Source organism: Macaca thibetana, chromosome X (assembly GCF_024542745.1).
Source record: "Macaca thibetana thibetana isolate TM-01 chromosome X, ASM2454274v1, whole genome shotgun sequence".
Classification (NCBI taxonomy): Eukaryota; Metazoa; Chordata; class Mammalia; order Primates; family Cercopithecidae; genus Macaca; species Macaca thibetana.
Genome location: NC_065598.1, coordinates 31287387 through 31309592, shown reverse-complemented (window position 1 = coordinate 31309592; position 22206 = coordinate 31287387). Strand labels below are relative to the sequence as shown.

General features: G+C 35.6%; 1 protein-coding gene across 15 annotated transcripts in view; it reads left to right on the top strand.

The window, feature by feature from the left end:
* The window catches only part of DMD (dystrophin), a 2269491-nt gene that overhangs the window by 1853396 nt on the left and 393889 nt on the right, over positions 1-22206 (top strand). For all 15 annotated transcript variants that reach the window (XM_050777140.1, XM_050777144.1, XM_050777148.1 and 12 more), the window contains 2 exons: positions 9680-9852; positions 20257-20413. In XM_050777140.1, the coding sequence (XP_050633097.1) occupies positions 9680-9852; positions 20257-20413 (330 nt within the window). The remainder of the gene's footprint in view (positions 1-9679; positions 9853-20256; positions 20414-22206) is intronic.

Genomic DNA, 22206 nt, shown 5'->3' with positions numbered 1-22206 from the left:
AGTATCTGTGATTATTTTGGAAGTTGTCCTGCTATTTAAAATGAAAAAAAATAGAAATGTCTTAGATTTTCATATCATTAACCTATTCTAAACAATTACATCAGTGTAGGGTTGTTTTGTGGTTGTGTGGGAATATTATGAGGTTTTTTGGGGGGAAAGTGGGGGATGAAATGAAGTTGTTTGCATTTACAGCCCTAATAATTAAAACAAGCCAGAGGAAATTAGCTACATGGCTGTTGTAATTTCTAGTGTATGATCAAAAATAATTATGGCACTTTGCCATATGTTCTTGCCTTCTTCTTACATATTGCTATTGGGATAAGATGAGACTTGACATCAACTAATTGCTTTTTTCTAATATACAACCTTGAACCACAGTGATTCTCTAGAGGACAAAAAATAGCTTCGTGACAAAGAGATTCCAGAAATAAGAGCTTTTCGAGCTTTTAACTCTATATATAATATAGACAAATTGCACAGATTAATATAACCAAATATGTATTGGCCCATGGGAAGAGAGTTACCTGTTTGAAGAATAGGAATGTATTATGTTCATTTAGAACCATTCAAAATCATCAATGATATTAGTTCTGAGTTGACTAAGGATCAATTTTTAAAAACAATACCTAATTGGAAAATAATTCAGTTGCTGACCATTCCTATCAGAGCATCACAGTGCTCTGAAACTAAATATCTCACAGATGCCTTAATAAGTTATTATAATTATGTTGCTGTGATGCATGTAGCCCAAGTCAGAAGTCACTTGCTTTGTATTTAATGGATGAGGAAGACGTTGGAGCTTGGAGGGAAGAGAATAAAAAGAACCTAGTTTCAGGAAGATCTTTGCTCTAACCCTGCTTCTGCCACATAACAACAACTCTATGATTTGTATAAGTTGCTTTACCTCTGAAAATCATGGTTTCCTCAATAGGGGATAAAGAAGGCCTATTTCATAGAGTTGGTGTAAAGGATTTATAAGGGCTATAAGTATTAGCTCCTGCCCTGTTTCATCCCCCTACCCTACCTCCACCCCTCATCATGGCTCTGCGATAATAAATATGTCTCAGAGTTGGAAAGACCCATCTGGTCTTTCTCAGATAAGGGTAGTTTTCTTCAAACAGACTGATTCCTGCACATAAAATATAATATAAAACCAAAAGTACTTTCCACATTGTAGACTTTTCATATGTGGTTGTCTCTATGACTTAAATGTACAATCTAGAGTTTGCATGTTAAGGTCTTTCAAGATTACTGTTAGCAGTGATCTGAAAGATGTCTCATGCAGGAAATGCTCACCCAATTATGAGTACTGAAGCTGTATAGCAATATCAGAAATAATATTGCAGCACAGTATTTTATATGGATTTTAGATATAGTATTAAAAAAGAAAACTCAGCCTGTCTTAAGACTTGTTTTCTCTTTCAACACCAGAATTAAAAGGCATGCCATTCTTTTTCAAACTTTATGTGCAGAGCCAAATGAACATCAACATTAGTTCTCCACTGGGTCGATGGCTTCTACCTTTTTAAAAATATCTGAAGCAGTGTTACTGTACCCACCTTTTCTCAAGAAATTGTGTCCTTTAGAACTCACTCCCATATAGTTTAGGAATGCTTGATAGGGTATATTTTAGGTGGGAGTCACCTGTGCCTATATGGAGCTTCAATGTCAATGCCCTTGTCATTTGGTGTAATGGTTTTGTCATTCTAATTTATTTGGCCCCAAGGTGTGTGTGTGTGTGTGTGTGTGTGTGTTTGAAACACAGCAGGTGTAATTTTTTCTTACTCCTTGAGAAATAGAACTTTAAATAACATTTCTATCTTTAAAATGTACTTGTGAATAGTTATCACTTTCCTGAATTCTACCTTCCAAAGGTAGGACAAGAGAAGGATGAAATTAAATCACACATACAGCTATTTTTATAACTTATGAGCACTCAATGATGATAGCATCCCTCTTCTTTACTTTCTCTCTGATTCTGGAGCCACTGCTATTTTGGTTCCTGAATGTCTGGGACTGCCTGTCCACTAGACTTCCTGCCTTCACTCTGACCCTGCTACATTTACCCTGAACACCATCCTCCCAATAATCATTACCAAATACTATTTTCACAATGTTACACCTTTACACAAGAAGCTACAGTAGAATATTATCCTTATAGAATCAGATGTAACCTCCAGGTTGCATTCTAAGCTCTCATTGGCTACACTGTACCCTTTGAACCTGAACTTCCTGAGAACTACCTCTTAGCTCCTGCCTATAGCTCTGGCTCCCATCTTCATGCAGTAGGTATTCATTTTCTTTTGAACAGCTTCATGTCTTCTCTGCTAGCAGGATTGGAGTCATGGCAGAAAGTGAGAGGGGGACTAGAAGGATGCAACATTGATGAAACCTCACAGTAGGTTAGGCATTGGGTTAGGTACTTGGTTGGTCTACTCACATCATCTCATCTAATCTTTGCCAAAACCTCAAAAGGAAGGTATTATTGGCCCTACTTATAGACATACAATAGGTACTTAATGCATGTTTGTGTGATGAATAAATATGCAGCGAATTTTTGCATTGTGACTGGATGAAAAGAAACTAGGAAAAACAAGATATAGATGAGAAAGATACCTCTCATCTTACTTCCAACCTAGTATATCTTAAATGAACTCATCAGTTTTAAAAAGTAATTTTAAGAATGGAGTCAGAGGGTCAGACAAGGAGAGAAAGCATCACGTATTACCAGAGTTCGGGATTGCTTAAGGCGTTTTGACAAATGGGATTTTGCTCAGTTTCCTCCGGGGGTAATCCACCGTAGGCCAGGCATTTTTAAAGATTAGATTTTGAAATAAAGCTTTGCCCCTGGGAATATACTGAGGCAAGAGAGCATATCCCTTCTCTCTGCTGTTGTAGTGCTTAAGTGTGAGAATTTTCGAATGAGATATGAAAGCAAAGACAACAAACCCTGCAGGATAATAGTCTCTGAGGACTTTAATAACAGCCATTTTTAAAGCAAAGCCTGTGGACTCCTAAATCCATAGCTGCTCGTTTAAGACGCAACGCAATGCAGTGGACCTGAAAACATACTCCTTATCTACCTAGAGCAACCAGGCTCCAAGCCAAACAACAGTCCTCAAATTAACTCTTGTTTCTCTTGGGATGACAACTCTGCTACTTTTAAAGGTGTTGCATGGCCACATATAGAATAAGAAGGGAAAGAAACGGTCACGCCCTCTTGTGAATCTGTATCCAACTGCATTTTCTCATCTAGTTAGAAACCTCCGGCGGTTAGATTAGAATCCTGATAAGGGCCAAGACTGTGGGTCCAATTTCTTCCTATGGATTCTTCTCAAAAAATTTGTTAGGAAAGATCTGTTCAGGGTTTTTTGGGGTTTTTTATTTTGGCTTGTTTTAATTCCCAATCCATAATAGACTGATACTTTTGTAACATGCAATAAAAATGAATTATTTTAAAAATTACAAATACCAGACATACAAAATTTAAGCCCACGCTTTTTATTTTTAGATTGCTGTACACGTTTCTAAAGATTTACTCTCGATTTCTGTTCTTATGTCTTCATAATAGAATATCTGTATCTGTTTCTGTGTGTGTGTATGTATGAGTGTATGCAAGTGTGCTCCAAAAGCTCTACTATTTAGAGTTCATGTTTAATGAGTCGTTTTGGATAACCAGTCTAAGGGAGTTCTACTTTTGTATAATTGTTTTTGTTTTATTTTTATTTGAATCATTAACACCTTTTCAAAACAACTGTATCAAATAAAAGTCATTTGGTCATTTGAAGCATTTACATACACTGCTTTCTTCTTAAACAGATTTTATTGAATGTAAATCTGCTTTCTCTGACTAACTCAGCATCATCATCATGAGCATTAACTATTTTGCTTCACTATAAAACTAGGTGATGCCTTCAAGGGCTAGTAATGCATGGAGAGCTGTTAGTTTCCACACTGTGTGACCGTGGTCAGTTATGCATGCCGTGGTTCCTTTTACACCTTTCTGGTTCTCTGTAAGGTGTCACTTCTTCCTACTCTCAATTTAGCCACTTAGGATAATTTCTTTCCTATTTCGAATTGTATGTTCCTGACCTTCTAAGTTCTTAGAAATCAGACCACTTCTTCCCCATCAAGCTAATTTAAATTAGGTAAAAATTATCAGCAAGGAGGAACTAATGGCCTTATAATGATTCATATACTAATTGCTTTCAGAAGAGCTTAGAGATAATCTGTCTATCATAAAATTTTCAAGGAGATTTGGTCACTTATTGTTATTCTTTCTACGCCATTGTGTTTGTTTCCTTACTTCTCAGCTATATTAAAATAGGGAAGTTTTCATTTGCTGAGTCCTATTTTAGAGACCAATAATTCCATTTACATGGGAAAGGAAATATGTGGATATGATTATTCATGATGTTCTAGAGTAGTATCACAACCATTTGTTTAATGGTTAATAAAATGGTTAATAATAAAAAGAAGGATACAGCACTAATTCTTGGTATCTCCCTCCTTTATTTTTCTTCTAGTAAAACATCCATAACTTTTCCTATTCTTCCCCAGTTGTATTATTACTTGTGAACACCATGGATCATTCTTGTTGAATGAAATAGTACAAATTTAATATTCAATAATCTTATCTTTGTTCTTTTCTTTATAAAGTTTTATTCTCAGTGGCTTCCTAAAGGAAGACTTTATTCTACTTGGTTTATGCAGTTGGGCTGCATTCTACCTATTTCTCTCAACACTCATTGTCCATTCCAATCAGGTTGTGCAATTCATTGTCCCTGCTCATAAACCAAATTCATTTCACCTTTACTCCATTCCCATGCTATTCTTTTTACCTGGAATATTTTCTTTTTTCCCCCTTTCTCAATCATATACATCCCTCAAGGTTCAAGCCAAGTCCCGTAACTTCATGAAATCTATTTCTATCATCTGATTTCCACATGGATTATCTTGTAATAGTAAGCCCTGCATTTGCTATTATTTATTAAAGACCTCTTGTGTTCTGGACGCTATTCAAATTATTTTACAAAAATTATTCCATGTAATATTCAAAAAATTTAGCAGATATGTATTATTATTTCATGTTTAGTGAAACCAAAGTAATAAAAGAGTTTTCATCATTATGTGGCTAATAAGGGAGAGAAGAGAAGAGTCAAACTTGTGTCTATTTAACTGCAGTTTGCCATGAATTTTCTCTGGAAGCTGAGAAAGGAGATTCACAGCAGGAGTAGATGAGACTCAGATAAGAAGGAAGTGTGGAATCTGTAAAAACCCTTCAGAAAACAGGATCTCCCCTACTCCTAAAACTGCTGTACTATGAACATATTGCTTGTCTCGTAACTGAACTTTTTTGGTACTCCCAGCTGAAATTTGCTCTATAATTGTGCAGAACTTTAGACCAAATATTTCTCTTATGGGACACACATTCTTTTATTCGTTTGCACCCATTTTCTCAACTACTTTGTGTTTTCTCTTGTTGTATTGGATGCATCTCTGTCCACTGCTACAAATCTGTTTAATAGTCTTTATATTAATAAGACCATAAAATTGCTCTTCGTATGCTGAAATCATTATCCTTTATTTTCTAATGGCAGTCCTAGATTTGTGAAAATTTAGGTAGTAGCATTATTAATAGGAAAATCTACCACCAACAACTAAACTTGAAAGGTAGTATAGCCTAGTGGCTAAGAGCACAGCCCCTGAAGTCTGACTGACTAGGTTCTAAATCTTGCTGCATTTATTAGTTGTGTGACCTTGGGCATTTTTAGTTAACCTTACAGTAGTTTCATTATCTTATATGGAAAATGAAGGTAATAGTAGCCCCTACCCTGGAGGGTTGTTGAGAGGAGAAAATGAGCTCATGTATATACAGCACTTTGGACAGCACCTGGTATATAGTAAGTTTCATGTATGTTGTTGCTTTTGCTGCTGCTGCTATGGTTTTTGTTACATAACAAATACCTTTTCCCCTTTGTTTATTCGTTATTGCTTTTCCTAAAGACTATAGTCACAAAAAAGAAGAAAAAAATTAGAGAGCATACAGTGAATGCAGTAATGAATGATCTTTTCTACTTAAGTCAGAAGTGAAATAAAACTATCCAAAAATTTCCATGAAAATTACCCTTTGTCCAGATTGGCTACCCTCTGAGAACCCCACTTGATTCTCCATATCAATCTTTTGCTTTTTTGTGCTACCTGAGTCTGAGGTTTAGTCTTTAAATGATGAGTTTAGACAAATATCATTATGGTAGTTTTATATATATGACTCATGTTGCCTTATTGATACTGAAAAATCTCCACTACAGCATGCCAGTGTTTGAAAGAGAGCCTTGGGTTCTTCCCCAATACTTACCTTCCTTTTAGGGCAACCTATCTGAATCCTGTAGCTTGACAGGTTTCCTACCAGCCTGCCATCCCAAAGGAACATGGATGAGCTATGTTTATGCTGATGCGTCAAATCATTTCTTGGTATGGTTCCACGTGGTATGGTCCACATGGCTCTTGTAGACAAAGAGATGAACTACTGATGGCAGAATTTCTGTTCTGGCAGCAGGGAAATTTGTAGAAAGGAAACCTTTTCAGTGTGAACATTTTTTGCTCACAGGTGGTCCAGGATGCCCCATGCTAAATGAGAAGTGAAAAGAGCAGTCAGAATTCAATTTTTCATTGAGAACAAATCAATCCACGTGGGTAAACATTTTATCAAACTCAAGATTGCTGTCTCTCAAGGTGCTTTTCCCTCAACAGTCACTTATTTCCTCTTGCAAGTAGTATCTTCGTTCAGGTTCAATGACTACTGTATATTATGTCCAATGCTTCGGGCAAATGGGTTGGCGGTGACAGCCCAGGATCTTCTAGAATCAAGAGAATTGGATCCACTTCCAAGTTCTAATACTTATCAGCTATGTGACTTTTAGGCAAGTCAGTTAAACGTCCAAGTCACAGTGCTATCATCTGCAAAACAGAAAATGTGATGTACTTCACAGAGCCAGGGGGAGGAATGACTAAGGTGGTACATTTGTACGTGCTTTGTAACCAGTAAAGCCCTTTACTGTACACGTGTCATTTATAGCTCTATACCACCATCATGACCTAGAAAACGAGTACTGACAGAAGACTTATCTTCTTGCCAATGCTAAGACAACTTTAGCCATTTCTGCATTTCTAAAGGAAGGAGTCTTTATCCCCGTATCTATGAAGACTTGGCAGGAATTCCCATCAGTATTTAGTTGGTAATATAAACAAATTAAACAAAAGTGCGCACTAGGTTTTAGGAAAATTAAAGACAGAGCTATCATTTGTACTCCTCTTACATTTCCCAAAGTGCTAAAACTAGACAGTAAATCAGTCCTCAATAACTACTTGTTTATCAACTTTATATTCATTTATTTGTTGATAATACAACAAAGATGTCTATACGCAGTATAATATACATGGCAAAGATGAAAATTAGCAAATTCATGAATCAACACAAAGAAAGTGTTGGTGACTTCATGGTATACATAACCTTAAGGAGCTCGTGATTGAGCCTGGGTCTCTGCTATCAATGTAGGATATAAAAATTCAAATGTACTATCCTTCATATGTATACTAATATAGTAAACATGGAAAACTGATGCTACTAGTGAAAATACTTTATTTTGTTGAACAACTGAAAGTTTGTCTTTAATCCCCTAAGTGCATACACAAAAGGAAACTGTTGTACAAATCAAATACAACAGAACAAGAAAAGTAAAAGACAAGTGAAGGAATTTTCTGGAACTTAGATCTGGTTGGCTTTTTCTCCTGAAGTACTTAGATAAATTCACTCACTTTTCTCTTTTGCTGAAGAAGTGCAAATTAGGCAGACGTGTTATTCTATGTAGGCAAAAGGAAGAAAGAAAGAAAAACATAAAATGGCTATCTATTTGACCAAACTTCATTCTTCAAGAATCCCAATACTAACCTTCTACCATATAAACTAGTTTCAAAATCAGGCTATACCCTTCCAGTACAAACCTGGTTTTGATGGGACAGAGATACTACTCAGTCTGTTTCAGTATTTCCCTTCTTTCAACTTCTGATGTGGTTCTATCCATATTCCCCTTCCTGTCTCCCAGTCAAAGAGAATGGGACACAACTCTCTTTAGAGTCCATCAGTGATGCTTTAGCTGCCAAAAATAGTGACAACAGACATTCATTGTCTGTCTACCTTACTTGTCTAACATTCAGAATTCTGCATCTTAAGAGGCTGTGGCTGAAAACATGAGCCAGTTCTTCAGAATTTCTAACATGTTATTTCTGCCACTTTCTCCCTTACTTTAGCAGAGTAATTTAATTCAATTTGAGAGAGAGAGAGAGGGGAAAAAAAAAATTTTCTAGTTACACAGATCAATCCAATTGTTTGGAGCTTCAGAGTGAATTTTTAAACTTGTTGAACAGAAGCATACAAATCTCTAAGAGCAAGTCAGATAATGTACAAAGCCTCCATTCATTGTGTAGGCAGAAAGGAATGCTGGTACCCGGCAGCTCTCAAAGGAATGTTCCCTTGGCTTTGACTGTTCTGCTGGGAACAAGGAGGGAAACACATATATAAAATGAATTTATAATGTCTCTGGCTTGTAATGGCAAAATGATAAGAAAAGTTGGCTGTTTAATATAAACTGTCAGTTGCATATTCCAGGCCTCCTCTCTTTGAGGTTCTTCCCACATCCACACGCCCGGCTACTGTTTAGTGCAGAGTACAAAGTGGCCGTTTATTATTATTGACTGGTGAGGCCTGTGCTCCAAAATTCATTCTGTCAACAGAATGTAAGCAAAGTTGGCATTTTAAAGCGGGGCTCTTTCAGTTTCTGGGTTTTCTCAGGATTGCTATGCAACAGGATCAGTGCTGTAGTCCTCGGTTCAAGCTGAAAATGTTACACAGGAAGACATACCATGTAAAGGTCAGATTCTTCTACTATAATAATTTTCTTGATCTGTGTATATACAAATGAGGTTGAATGCATAACCTCTTATCATAACTCTTACCAAGGTCCTATGTACTTTCCACCTGTCAAGCCTAAAAATATGTATTAAATGGGAAATCATAACTAATAAATGTATGATGCTGTACTCTATGTATGATGCTATAATACCAAGGTGAACTTAATGTGTGTTGTCAAGAAGATTCTCTCCCCCATGACAGACTCCCAGGAATGTGCTGGTGCTGTGGACCAAGTACAATCTTGTTTATTAGTCTCTCCACGCTTTTATGGTCAGAGTTAACTCTACAGACTACTACGTGAATAGAAAATATGACTTGATCCATATAGTAATGAAATTATTGGCACTGGGGTATACTTTATCATAGAATTTTATTTCCTATCACTTCCATAAAATAATACATTTTGTTCATAGACTAGAAGATATAACTAGTGAACTTTATGAAGTTATAAATACATTACTTTCCAACTCATAATGGCAAGGAGTAAATTTATTACATGTAATAAGATGCCCATTTTAAATCTACATAATAACAGGTGAAGGCAATACGCCAAGAAAAGGGATTTAAGATGTATCTTCTTGTTAGTTAACCTGATTGAAGTGTCTTTTGAACTAATAATTATTTATTTTTTGCAATTCTCCAAATTCACATTCATCGCTTGCTTCCTTTGGTAATTCTGCACATATTCTTCTTCCTGCTGTCCTGTAGGACCTCCAAGGTGAAATTGAAGCTCACACAGATGTTTATCACAACCTGGATGAAAACAGCCAAAAAGTCCTGAGATCCCTGGAAGGTTCTGATGATGCAGTCCTGTTACAAAGACGTTTGGATAACATGAACTTCAAGTGGAGTGAACTTCGGAAAAAGTCTCTCAACATTAGGTAGGAAAAGATGTGGAGCAAAAAGGCCAAAATGAATTAAAACGGCCAAATTTTCCTCATTGTCTTAGCACAAGTAACTAGTATCTCACATGTCTATGTAAATCATCCAATTTCAGAATGATTCATTTTATTTTGAATAAATGAATCATTTATTTGCTTGGTATGGAGATGACACTTGAGGATTCAGATTAGATTAAAATGGTGATGTTTTATAACCATAGGAGACATGGATATTAAGACATTAGAGTGAATTCAAATGAGGAGGTGCAGCTATTCTAATTTCATAAATTTCTCTTTTGGCATATCACAGGGTTATACAAAAAGCGATAACAAATTAATGGATATTATGGAATTATTTTTGGCATTAGTCTAAATGCATACCAGAGGACAGTCTTTAAAAACTGTAACACATTATAATTAACAGTTTAGAGGAGATAGCTCCTACAGTTACAGAGAGACTATAGCAACTTCCTGTCTTTTGCTTCCTCTCAGATTTTGTTAAAACACCTCCTCTGTAAACTAAGCTTTTAGTTGTACTATACTCACATACTTCATATTTTGCCCCCTTCTATGTGCCAGCTTTCTTTTGAGAAGTTAGTTAATGGATGCATCGTAGCATCTTTGTAAAAGGGGCAGAGGGAAGTTCTTGTTATACCAGTTTTGCAGTAGTTCCGTGGAGGAACAAAAGGATAGAGATAGTAAAATGCCCCTTGTAACTTAAATGATCCAGCAAGGGCGGGGAATGAAAGCCAGTCTTCCTGCTTTCTAAGCAGTTGCCTTTCTTAATTCATTTCTCTTTATTAAAACTATTTTGTGCTTTCTTCTATGTCTAGAGAAAAAGTGATAGTGAAGGGAGGTAGAAGATGACCAAATGGACTTAATAATAGTTATGGGAGTATGCACTAAAGTGTGGGAGTAGTTACTACCTCTAGATAGAAAGATTACAGAAGGGAGTTTTTTTTTCTTCTTTATAGTTCTTCTAACTTGTCCAAAATTTTAACATATATACTTCTATGAGGAGGAAAATCTGAATTTTTATTAATTCAGAAGCACTATTGTAAATGTCTGCATCAAGTATGAAATAATGATGGCAACTAACGTTTACATGATGTACCTACATACCACGCAACGCCGTAAGCACTTTCCATTCATTGACTGGTTTAATGCTCTCAGCAACCCTAAGAGGTAGATTTTATTGTTAAATTCTTTTTACATTTGAAGAAAGTGAGGCACAGAGAGGCTAAATAACTTCCTTAGGGTCACTTAGCAAGTGGAAGATACAAGATGAAAACAGGGAGTCTGGGCCAGGTAGATATAACTAACCGTCAAGTGGTTTAGAAACTCTAAGAGGCCAGGTCATTGAATGTTAGAATGAGTCACTCTGGCTGGGCGTGGTGGCTCACGCCTGTAATCCCAGCATTTTGGGAGGCTGAGGCCGGTGGATCATGAGGTCAAGAGATCGAGACCATCCTGGCCAACATGATGAAACCCCGTCTCTACTAAAAATACAAAAATTAGCTGGTTATGGTGGCACGCACCTGTAGTCCCAGCTACTCGGGAGGCTGAGGCAGAAGAATCACTTGAACCTGGGAGGCGGAGGTTGCGGTGAGCCAGGATTGCACCACTTCACTCCAGCCTGGGAGACAGAGTGAGACTCTGTCTCAAAAAAAAAAAAAAAAAAAAAAAAAAGAAAAAGAAAAAGAAACCAGGGATTCTGACTTCAGAGTCTGAACTTTTAACCACCATGCGATACCATAGCATATAAAGAAAGAAGGAAACTTCTACAAAGAAATGCATACAAATTGAAAGGATGGAATAGAGAGTAGATTTTTTCTAGGAGTAGAAAAGGATTTGTTTTTATGAGAAGTAGATTGCTAGGAGTAGAACAGAGTTTATTTTTATGTTATAAGGTGTTTTTTCTTCTTTCCCCCAAGTTTGCACCTTGGCTTCCCAGACTTTGTTCCTTATCTCCCTATTTTGTTTATGAATTTTGTATCAACTTGTTGGTGGTACACTGAGAGCAACAAAGGCAATAGCATTTTCAAAGATAGGGAGTCTCTGTTAGCTTTCTACAGCTTAAACTCTTAAGAGAGGTCAGTATGTGTGATGACATAGGCCACTTTCATAACATTCGTCATTAAAAAAGAATGAAAATGTGCGATGGAAGAAAATATTGGCAGGTAAAGTTAAGTTATTCTTCTCTGCACAAAAGAAAAAGAAAGGTGCTATAATTGTTCCGAGTATCACTGAGTGCCTTTTCTCTCCCTCATGTGAACTTGATAAAATAAAAGGAGAATTAAAAGTCGCAAACAGCATGTCAGCCAAAATATGAACCCTTCATTCTCCGCAGTTTCCCATGTGTCAGCTACCGCAGTTTAATTCTTGCTGTCATTAATCAGGTAGAAAACAGTTACCTTAGCTTATCTAAGGTGCTGTGAATTCTAGAATTTAAATATTCAAATCAATGGTTTGGGCTTTTATATAGGCCTCTCTAATAATACAGGATATGTTATAAGCACTCATAAAAAGCAAAGAAATAATTCTCCACATCAAAGCAATTTAGCTTATTTCCTAACACTTGATTGAAATTAGGGTATTGGTCAATCTATAGCAAAAGGCAGAGTTCAATTGAGAGAAGTATAGTAAAGGCAATAATTAGGGATGATTATGAAATAGGATAGAATAACACTGGAAGAGTTAGATATAGACGCATTAGTGGCACTGATAAACCTGCTTTATGAATCTTGTCACTTCTTCCATGGGGGTTATTTTAAAATGAAAAGTTGCCACAATTAAAAAATAGTTTCCATGATATCCTGGAAAAATAGTCCTGTGTTTGCCCAAGTTATAACATATTATTAAAAATTACAGTTTGTTCATTGTTTTGTGAGGGATTCTGAAACTGCTCTTATATTTTGAAAAAATAAAACCATTGGTGCTTTATTTCCCAGGTGTCCATTTTTAAAGAAGCAAAATTGAATTTGAATCCAAATGATTTTGAAGTTTCCCTTTGCATTCCTTTGGCTCGTAAGAGATATTCTTGTGCTTCCAAATACAAGTCCATATTGTATCATTTTCCTTCCATTTATTTTTCTTCTGCCATACATCTTTTCTTTTCCTGTGATTAAAAGTCTTATTTAAGTCATCATGTTATGCCATATTGATACATTTACAAGAATACTCTACCTTGGATGCTGTTTATATCATATTACTCTTTTGTTCAAAGCTTCCATGTTGTAAATCTCCATATCTCCCTCATTCATTTATTTATTTGTTCATTTAACAAATGTTTAATGAATGCCTGCTATGTACTAGGCACTCTTCTGGGCACGGAGGATACAACCATGAATAAAGCATACCCAAAAAATCACTGCTCTAATGAAGTTATATTTAATCATTAGAATCTAATAGGCCCTTCACTCTCTGCCAACTGTGCCTATTAAGTCCTTGCTAAGCCCTTCCCTTCTCTGTTCTTTTTCTGCCTCCAGTTCCTTTCTCACCACGCGTCATTCTATTACTCCCCAACATAGATTGTCTGAGCCAAGAGAATCAATAGATTCTATTTTCTAACCGCATTCCTACTCTCCAACAATTTCCTCACTCTCCCATATGAGTGTGTACCCTTGCTGGTTCTCACACTTGCAACATTCTCTCGCCTCTTATTCTCCAAATTTTGATTCATATTCCATAACGAATCTTTTCTTTTCTGGCTGTTTCCTCACTAGGTCTTCCCAATACTATTCTAATTTACACTTGATAACATGTTTCTCCAAGTGTTCAAGAGTTGCTTTATAGGGCTATGCTTACTGCCTCCAGCTAACTTATATGAATACAAAAATTTCAAACTTGAAATTTGTGAGTATGGTAGAGTAGAAAGACATGAGCCAGCAGCTGGGCAACCCAGTTTCCCTTCTGTTCTGTTCTGTCACTAACTGTCTAGTATATAATCTTGATCAAGTCACTTAACTGCTTCAGACTTCAATTTTCTCCTTCACTGAAATGAAGAGTTTGACCAGAAACATGAACAGTCTCTTCCAGTTCTCCTGCAGTTCTACAATTTTATTCTTTTAATTCTGCAATCACACTTTATGAACCTGGAAAAATTGTTTAATTTTTCTACCTTGGTTTTCTTAATTAAAATAGAACTGATTAATCTAAAAGGCATTGTATAAAGTAAATAAGATGTCTTTGAGAGAAAAGAAATTTAATCGAAATTGTATAATCCTATCTCATAAGTTAATTCAAGACAATTATATACTATCATTCCACATGCATTATCACATCACATGTTGGCCAAGAGGTATAAGGAAGAAAAGTAAGTAGTCAGCGATAATTTAAGTTCCATCAAATGAAACAAAAACATTAACTGCTTTAAGTGGGCAAAAAACAAAGAGAAAATTATTTACTTAAATGTACACACACACATACACACACAGTTACTAATGACTACCCAATATTAAGATGGTAATTAGTCAAAGAAAGTGTTTTTCATTCTAAAATTCCATATCTAAAATCCTTGCATTTTTAATTTTAAAATATTAATAACTTGAGAAGTCAATTTTTTATATAAGAAATATATATGAAGATTTCAATTTAGTCTACTACTAGATTATTTTTCCAGATCATTGTATATACTATTAACTATGAAAATCACATAATATGTTGTCAACATAATTTCAGCAGAATTTACGTTCTGTGAGATTTTTATATTTTGCAGAAAAATTTGTAAATGTTATATAAAATATTGACATTTATACAATTCTGAACATTAAGAGGCAAGGACACTGACATTATATAGTCTGTTGAAGCAACAAATCTATTGGGGAGTACTTGCTATTAGAGGTTAGAATAGTTAGTGTCTTTTTATAATGGAGAACAAAGAAAGGGCAAAAAGAGGTGAGGTCTACCTTTGAGAGAAAAATGCAACTTGGACATTGAATATCTCTTACCTTCTTTCTCTCACTTTTAGAATGCTAATTATGTTTGAATGTTGGAGTTAAAAACCTGTCTAGAAAAAAAAATGTTGACTTCTCTTTGGGATTAATTCTCTCTCTTTATTTAAAGAGATAGCTCCCATTTTAATTCTGTGGTTCTTTAATTTTTTTGTTTCTGAAGTACAAGTTCAAATTATTTATCTGTTGATGTCACCCTGGAGATTTTTCTCAATGTTCTCTTGTAGTAGTTTCATGGTTTGAGGTCTTACATTTAAGTCTTTAATCCACTTTGATTTGATTTTTGTATATGGTGAGAGATAGGGGTCTAGATTCATTCTGCATATGGGTATTCAGTTTTTCCGCACCATTTGTGGTAGAGACTGTCTTTTCCCCACTGTACGTTCTTGGCACCTTTGTCAAAAATGAGTTAACTGTAGGTGTGTGGATTCGTTTTGGGGTTATCTAGTCTTTTCCATGGGTCTTTGTGTCTGTTTTTATGGCAGTATTGTGGTTCTTTATCATTTCTGCCTTCCTACCTTTTCTTTATGCATGCTTAAGTGCTATTTTATTACATGAGGGTACTAAAGATTTATAGGGATATATCATTAGTTTTATAAAGGAAGTCAAAGTGAAAAATGAATTCAATATAACACATTTCACTTTAAGAATGCATGCCTTTCAGAGTAAAGTTTTATTAAGGATTTCAAACTAGGCATTAACCAAATCACAGTTGAAATATCTGTGTCTAGAGAAATAACAATCACTTTATCAGCCCCTATAATTCTTAGCGTCCTGACACTGAGGAGTTCCTTAAAGACCAAGCAATATATTCCAACACATCTAAAGGCTCTGTGTTTTACCTAAACCTTACAAATTGTGGAAACTATCAGCTTTTTAGAGATTAGCACTTGCCTTGTTAAATGGTAGTAACCCCTAAGCTCTTGTCTTCACTAATAAAGATTAATAGAAATAGATAGAAGCTAAGTATGCCCCTTTGAAACACCTCTTTTATTTTCTGTTGAGTGGGTAGGAATAAACAGAATATATTTGACAATTAGCAATGTTAAAAGACAAACTTTAGACAAATTCAGTTTTGCAGAGTTTATTTGAGCAAAAAACAATTCATGAATCAGACAGTACTCAGAATTAGAAGTTCAGAAAGCTCCACCCAGCAAGGTGGGCAGGCAGTATTTATAGATAGAAAAAGGAAGTGACATACAGAAACAGCTTGACTAGTTACAGCTTAGAATTTGGCTTACTTGGGAATAGTGTAAATAGGCATTTGCCTTATATGGACATGAGCTGATCAGTTTACAGCCTGTGATTAGCTGAATCTTGACTGCTGGGATTGGCTGAGACTCAGCTATTTGTTGCAAGAATGTACTCTTAAGTTGCGTATTGCTTACATGCCAAGCTGGGTTGCAGTTTGCTATGTACAGAGGCAGCTTTAGGCCCAATTTAATTTAATTTAACAGCAACAAGCCTTTTTGCTCAGAGATCTAAAACATTTGGTTAAAACCACTAAGGTTTAAGGATTTTCTCATCTCACAAAGGTTTGTAATTTCCATTTCCCATATCTAAATAGGACAGCTCAAGTTATGTTTTTCAGCAGCTGTTTTATACCTTTGCAATCTTGATTTTTACATATGCAAAACAAGAAGGTTGAACTATAATCTCTCAGGTTCCTTCCAGCCCCAACAGCCTATGTATGATATAACCAGAAAAAAAAGTCATTACAAATACAAAGAAACATTTTCAGGAGGAGATATTCCACATGCAAACATAGGTTAATCATTTCGAAATATCTGGTATATACACTCGTGAAAATAAAAATAGGGCATGAGGCATTTGTTTTAATAAATCTATTGGGAAATGTGACTTGATAACATTTCACGGGCTTAACATGGTCAAAGAAAATGTTTTGAGCTCATAATGTTCCTTACATTTAGATCTTCAAAATCAAGTCACTGACAGATGCCACCTTTGCCCTGTGGAGACCAAGAAGTAATGTTTGGGGCATATCAGAAATGCTTTAATAAATTCTTTATCAAAGAATGGTTCTGGAGCTTACCTGTGGAATTGTGAAGGTTCTTGTTAAAAGCAGAGATTCTTGATAGAATTATTTAAAGTCTGGAGGTGGCACCTAGCAATCTCAATTTTAAACAAGCTACTCAAATGTTTCCTATGCACGCTAGAGATTGAGACCCAGAGCTTTAGATTGAACACATTTGTGTATGCTGTTTTAATTCATTCTCTGGCTGCCTTTCACCTCTTCTGTGCTTACTCAGTGTTCTCTGTGCTTTATAAGTTTTTTGCTTCAGTTTTTGTCCTCCCAGCACATTTTTCCTTTCACTCTTGAGCTTTAGGAGAGGGAAAAAATGAAGCAATCTGATATGTAGTTAAGATGATCAAACATTCTGAAATTTTATCTAACTCCACACCTTAGAAAAAAATTAAAGAATGGCCCCTTATCCAGATATGTGAGAGGCTTTTCACTTTTTAAGGTTCTAGGTCCGTCTTCTGCTGCTATATTAGCTCTCTTGACTGTCCTCTGTCCCTGGCTTCCAACAACCCCTATTTCACGCTATAAAGTTTTCTCTTAGATCCTTTAGAACTGAATTCCTGGCTGGGTACGGTGGCTTATGCCTCTAATCCCAACATTTTGGGAGGCTGAGGCAGGTGGATCACCTGAGGTCAAGAGTTCGAGACCAGCCTGGCCAACATGGCGAAACCCATCTCTACTAAAAATACCAAAAAATAGTTGGGTGTGGTGGTGGGTGCCTGTAATCCCAGCCACTTGGGAGGCGGATGCAGGAGAGAATTGCTTGAACCCGGGAGGTGGAGGTTGCAGTGAACCAAGATCGTGCCATTGCACTCCAGCCTGGGTGACAGATCAAGACTCTGTCTCAAAGAAAAAAAAAAAAAAGAGAGAGACAGAGAACTGAATTCCTAAGGTCTCAGTTATTTTGCTCTCGCTTAGGGGACGCAAAGGGGTTCATTGACCCACTAATAATTAGTCAGCACCATTTAACCTAGAACTGGAATTTTAGCACTTCCTTACGTAAACAAAGCCGCAGCTTGAGGTCTCAACATAGGCAGCCTGCCCTTCACTATATCCTCCTCTAGACCTCTCTGCCACAACGATTTTTTGTTTCCTCTACCAGGCATACAGAGACCAAACATTAAGCATCGTTATATTCTCTCTTCCCGTCCTCTCTCCCTCCTTCCCAATGCATCCTAGAGACTTAGAGGCAGTCAATAAATATTTGTTTAATCAGTGTCTTTTCTACCTTTTGCTGCTTTTCCATGTCTGAGCCCTACCTCTCTCCACCTACCTTTCAAAATGTCCTGCTTGACAGCCTCTTTCACTCTCAAAGGGACCACACTGAATTCCAGACGCCCCAAGGAATTCATTTAACCATTATACATTACATGCCTTTAAACAGCTAAAATCTTGCATAGGGAATTGTCGCTTAGGCTTATCATGGAAAAGTGATAACTGAAAGGATGGTACAGAAACATAAAAGAACTGACCTCTAATTGCATGCAATCTGCATGCACTATTAGATTCAGTTCATGACATTTATGGTATTTCACGATTCACTTCTTAGGAAATAATACCTCAGAGTCTTGAACAATTTATCTTATTTGATGGAAATGCCTTCATTTTTTCTGAACATATTGTTTATATTGCAATTATAGAAAGAAAATCTTGACAATTTGGAAAAGTATAAAGATTAAGAAATAAATCACCTGTAAATCTACCTCTGAGGGATAACCTGGTTGTCATTACAAAATTTTTTCATAGACAAGCATGTACATACAAATACATACACATACACAAATATTTTAGAAAAATTCAAAAAATGTATTTGTTTTGTAACCTGTTTTCTCACTTAGTAACTGACATGATGACTTTTCCATATCCATAAATATTTGACTATGTCATCATATTGAACCTTGCATAGGATTTTACTGTATGAATGCACCATTATATATATAATAATTCCCTTTTAAATTAAGAGCTACTTAATTAAATTCATATATAAATTTCATTAATTTCTAAATTTAAAGCATATACAAGTTTCATTGCATTTGAAAACAATCAGTAGGTAGCGGTTTTGCATTTCTCAAGCAATTCCCTCATATTGAATATTTAAGTTGTTTCTGTTTTATCAATCTTAAATGATGCTATATATAACATTTTTCCACCTATATCTTTGTATCTTTTTCCAATTTCTTTGTTAGTATAAATTCCTTGAATTTAAGCCTGTGGGTCATTGTATTTGCACATTTTAAAGACTTTTATGTATTGTCAAATTGTCCTTCAGAAAGTTTGGAACAATTTAATTTCAGTAGATAAGTATTCTTCGGTGATTCTGTTTGACTAAGGCCAAAAGGAGAATTGTATTTGAAATGTTAAGCTAAGTTACCAAATGGCTAAGGGAAATGTTGCTCTACCTGGTTGCTTTGCTTTATATTTCAATCTTTGCAGCATTAAAGACTTTATTATATTTATGTTATAGGTAGCATTATTATGAATTAATTAGTAATTGCTGATAATAGCTGAGTGATTCAGCATAATTTCTAATTTACCTGAAGATAGAGCTTTGCTAAGATGCTGCGTTTCCTCATTGTTTTCTGGATGATGATTTATTTTATTAATTTAGCTTCTCATCTTCAAGTAAAATGTGGATTTTATAGCATAGATCATTCATTTGTGTATTCTTAAATGGCTTCAAAGGATTAACATGTTCTAAATACAGTTGACGGTAAAGCACTCAGTCTCCTGCCTAAATTATTCATGTTCGGGGGAAGCTTTCAGATAAATGTCTGATTTTACTCTTCCATGTGAGTTGTTGTCTTAGTATTTTTTACACAAAGGAAACAAAGCAGAAAATGTTGAAACTTGGTGAAGACAAATCCCAGGTGCACACAAATAAAGAAGGGTAGGGGAAAAGGAGAAGCATTTGGGAAGAGGAGCAGAAAGGAACAGACGCCAGATGGAAGAACTCAATGGAAAAGGCTGCCTAGGGTGTAGAAATGGAAAAGTCAAAATGTGGGGAGAGACCTTTCCATTTCTCAAAGCAGAAAGAATTCCAGTACTAGCATGAGTCACATGAAAACGAAGTGTTTTTTATTAGTCACTGCATCCGGTTTTTTCTACCAGAAATATTAAGAATCACTGACTAAAACACTATGGAAAAGCAATCGATTCCAGTGCATATTCCATGCCAAAAGTCTCAGCATTCTGCATGTGGAAATAAACATATGGCTAAACACTGCCTTTTCTCAAAATTGCCATCAAACTATCCCCTGTTTTATGGCTCTCAAAAGTAAGTAGCCAGATTTTTATTCAAGACTGCTTTGTAGTTCACAATAGGTTTACTGTACTTTTTTGATGGAATTGTTAGAATCATCGATTATACTTCTAGATATTCTGACATAGTATGCTGCTGTTCTTTTTCAGGTCCCATTTGGAAGCCAGTCCTGACCAGTGGAAGCGTCTGCACCTTTCTCTACAGGAACTTCTGGTGTGGCTACAGCTGAAAGATGATGAATTAAGCCGGCAGACACCTATTGGAGGCGACTTTCCAGCGGTTCAGAAGCAGAACGATGTACATAGGGTAGGACATTTTTAAGCCTAGTGCTTTGCACATGTTAAGCACATAGTAATCCCGTGACTAATTTAAAATTAATTTTGTTTGAAATTAAGTTGAATAGAAATCTTTTTTACTCTTCTCACCCAAGGGTCAATTACAAATAATTCAAGCCATCATATTTTAAATGTCAAACACATCTGTGTTAATAATACCGTTTAAGAAATCGTCCATCTCTTTTGACTATATTAAAAAAAACTTTTCATTATGAAAAATATTGAACATATACAAAAGTAGACAGAATGCTATAATAAAACTCATGTACCCATCAAGACATCAACAATTATCAAATCACATCAGATCTTATTTATTCTATAGCTCTTCCCAGATTATTTTAAAACAAATATCAGGCATGTGTTATTTTATTTGTTAATATTTCAAAAGGTTAAAAGATAGGATTCACTCTTTTAAGATAATCACCTTGCTACTATAATGCTTTTGAAATATCAATAATTTCATCATATCAAATATCCAGTCCATATTCAAATTTCCATTTCTCTCATACATATTATGAATTTTTTAAACTTTTTCTGGTTTGGATTTAAATAAAAATTGAAATCAGACCCACACGTTACTTTGGTTAATTGGTCTTTTTATTACTTTTTATTTGGGAGTAATGACAGATTCACTGTAAGTTTCTAAAATAGTATAGTTTCCCTGTACCTTTCACCCTGTTTCTTCTCATCGTTGTATGTCATGCAACTGTAGTACAATTCTTATTGTCATTTCAACATGCAATCAATATAAAAAATGTACATTTACAGCACGTCTCAATTCAGGCTTATTACATTCCAAGTACTCAGTAGCCAGATGTTGCCAGTAGCTACCAATTAAACAGTGCAGTTCTATAGTTTGATCGTATTTGGGTTTGGTTTTTTTTTTGGCAAGACTGCTTCACAGGCGTTCGTGTATTCTTCCATCATCAGGAGTTGGTATATAATGCCTTGTTTTCTCTTTTTGTGTGATGTTTAATAGCTGTTCATGATCTGTGGCTAGGGGTTGCAGTGTGATAATTGCCTATCTCTACCATTCCTTCTTCATTTATTCACTGAGGTAGGTCTATGAAAAAAAAAAAAATGTTTTGCACTTGTCTCCTGTTTTGGTACTCAGTATACCTTTCACAATGAACAAGCAAAATACATGTTTCAATTTTACCAATTTTTATAATAACAAGTTGTTCACTAGCATCCTCCAACGATGACCAATAATTTATTTTTGTTTTGTTTTGTTTTGTTTTATTTTTACTTACATTTCTATCTTCTCTACTAAGCTCTGAGTGAAAAAGGCAGAGATTTTGTCTTGTTCACCTCTAAGACCCTAGAGCCTAGCAAAGTGTCTGGTGTAGAATGGATACTGATAAGTGTTTTGGAAATGGGAATAAAAGGTACAAGAACAGAAATGAATAGCAAACCAAACAAATTACTACCAAATAATAAAAACTTGAAAAAATGGTGCCACTTTTGTATGTCGAGCATGTAAAGGAAAGATCTCTGTGGAGATAAAGCCAAAGGTGGCATCTTGAGGAAAGGTCAAGGGTTTATATTATTCTGGAGAAGATGATATAGGAAATTATAAAAATGGAAGAGAACATGAAAGAAGACCCAGGGATCTTTGCAAAAAATGCCAGGGAAACTGCCAGTTTCTCCTTTAGCCATTTGCCTTCGTATATTTCTGAATATTAAATTAGTTTTTGTGGGAGGGTGAAATGTAATGGTGCTATGTGTTTTAAATGTTCTGACTTTGAATGAACAGCCAAAACA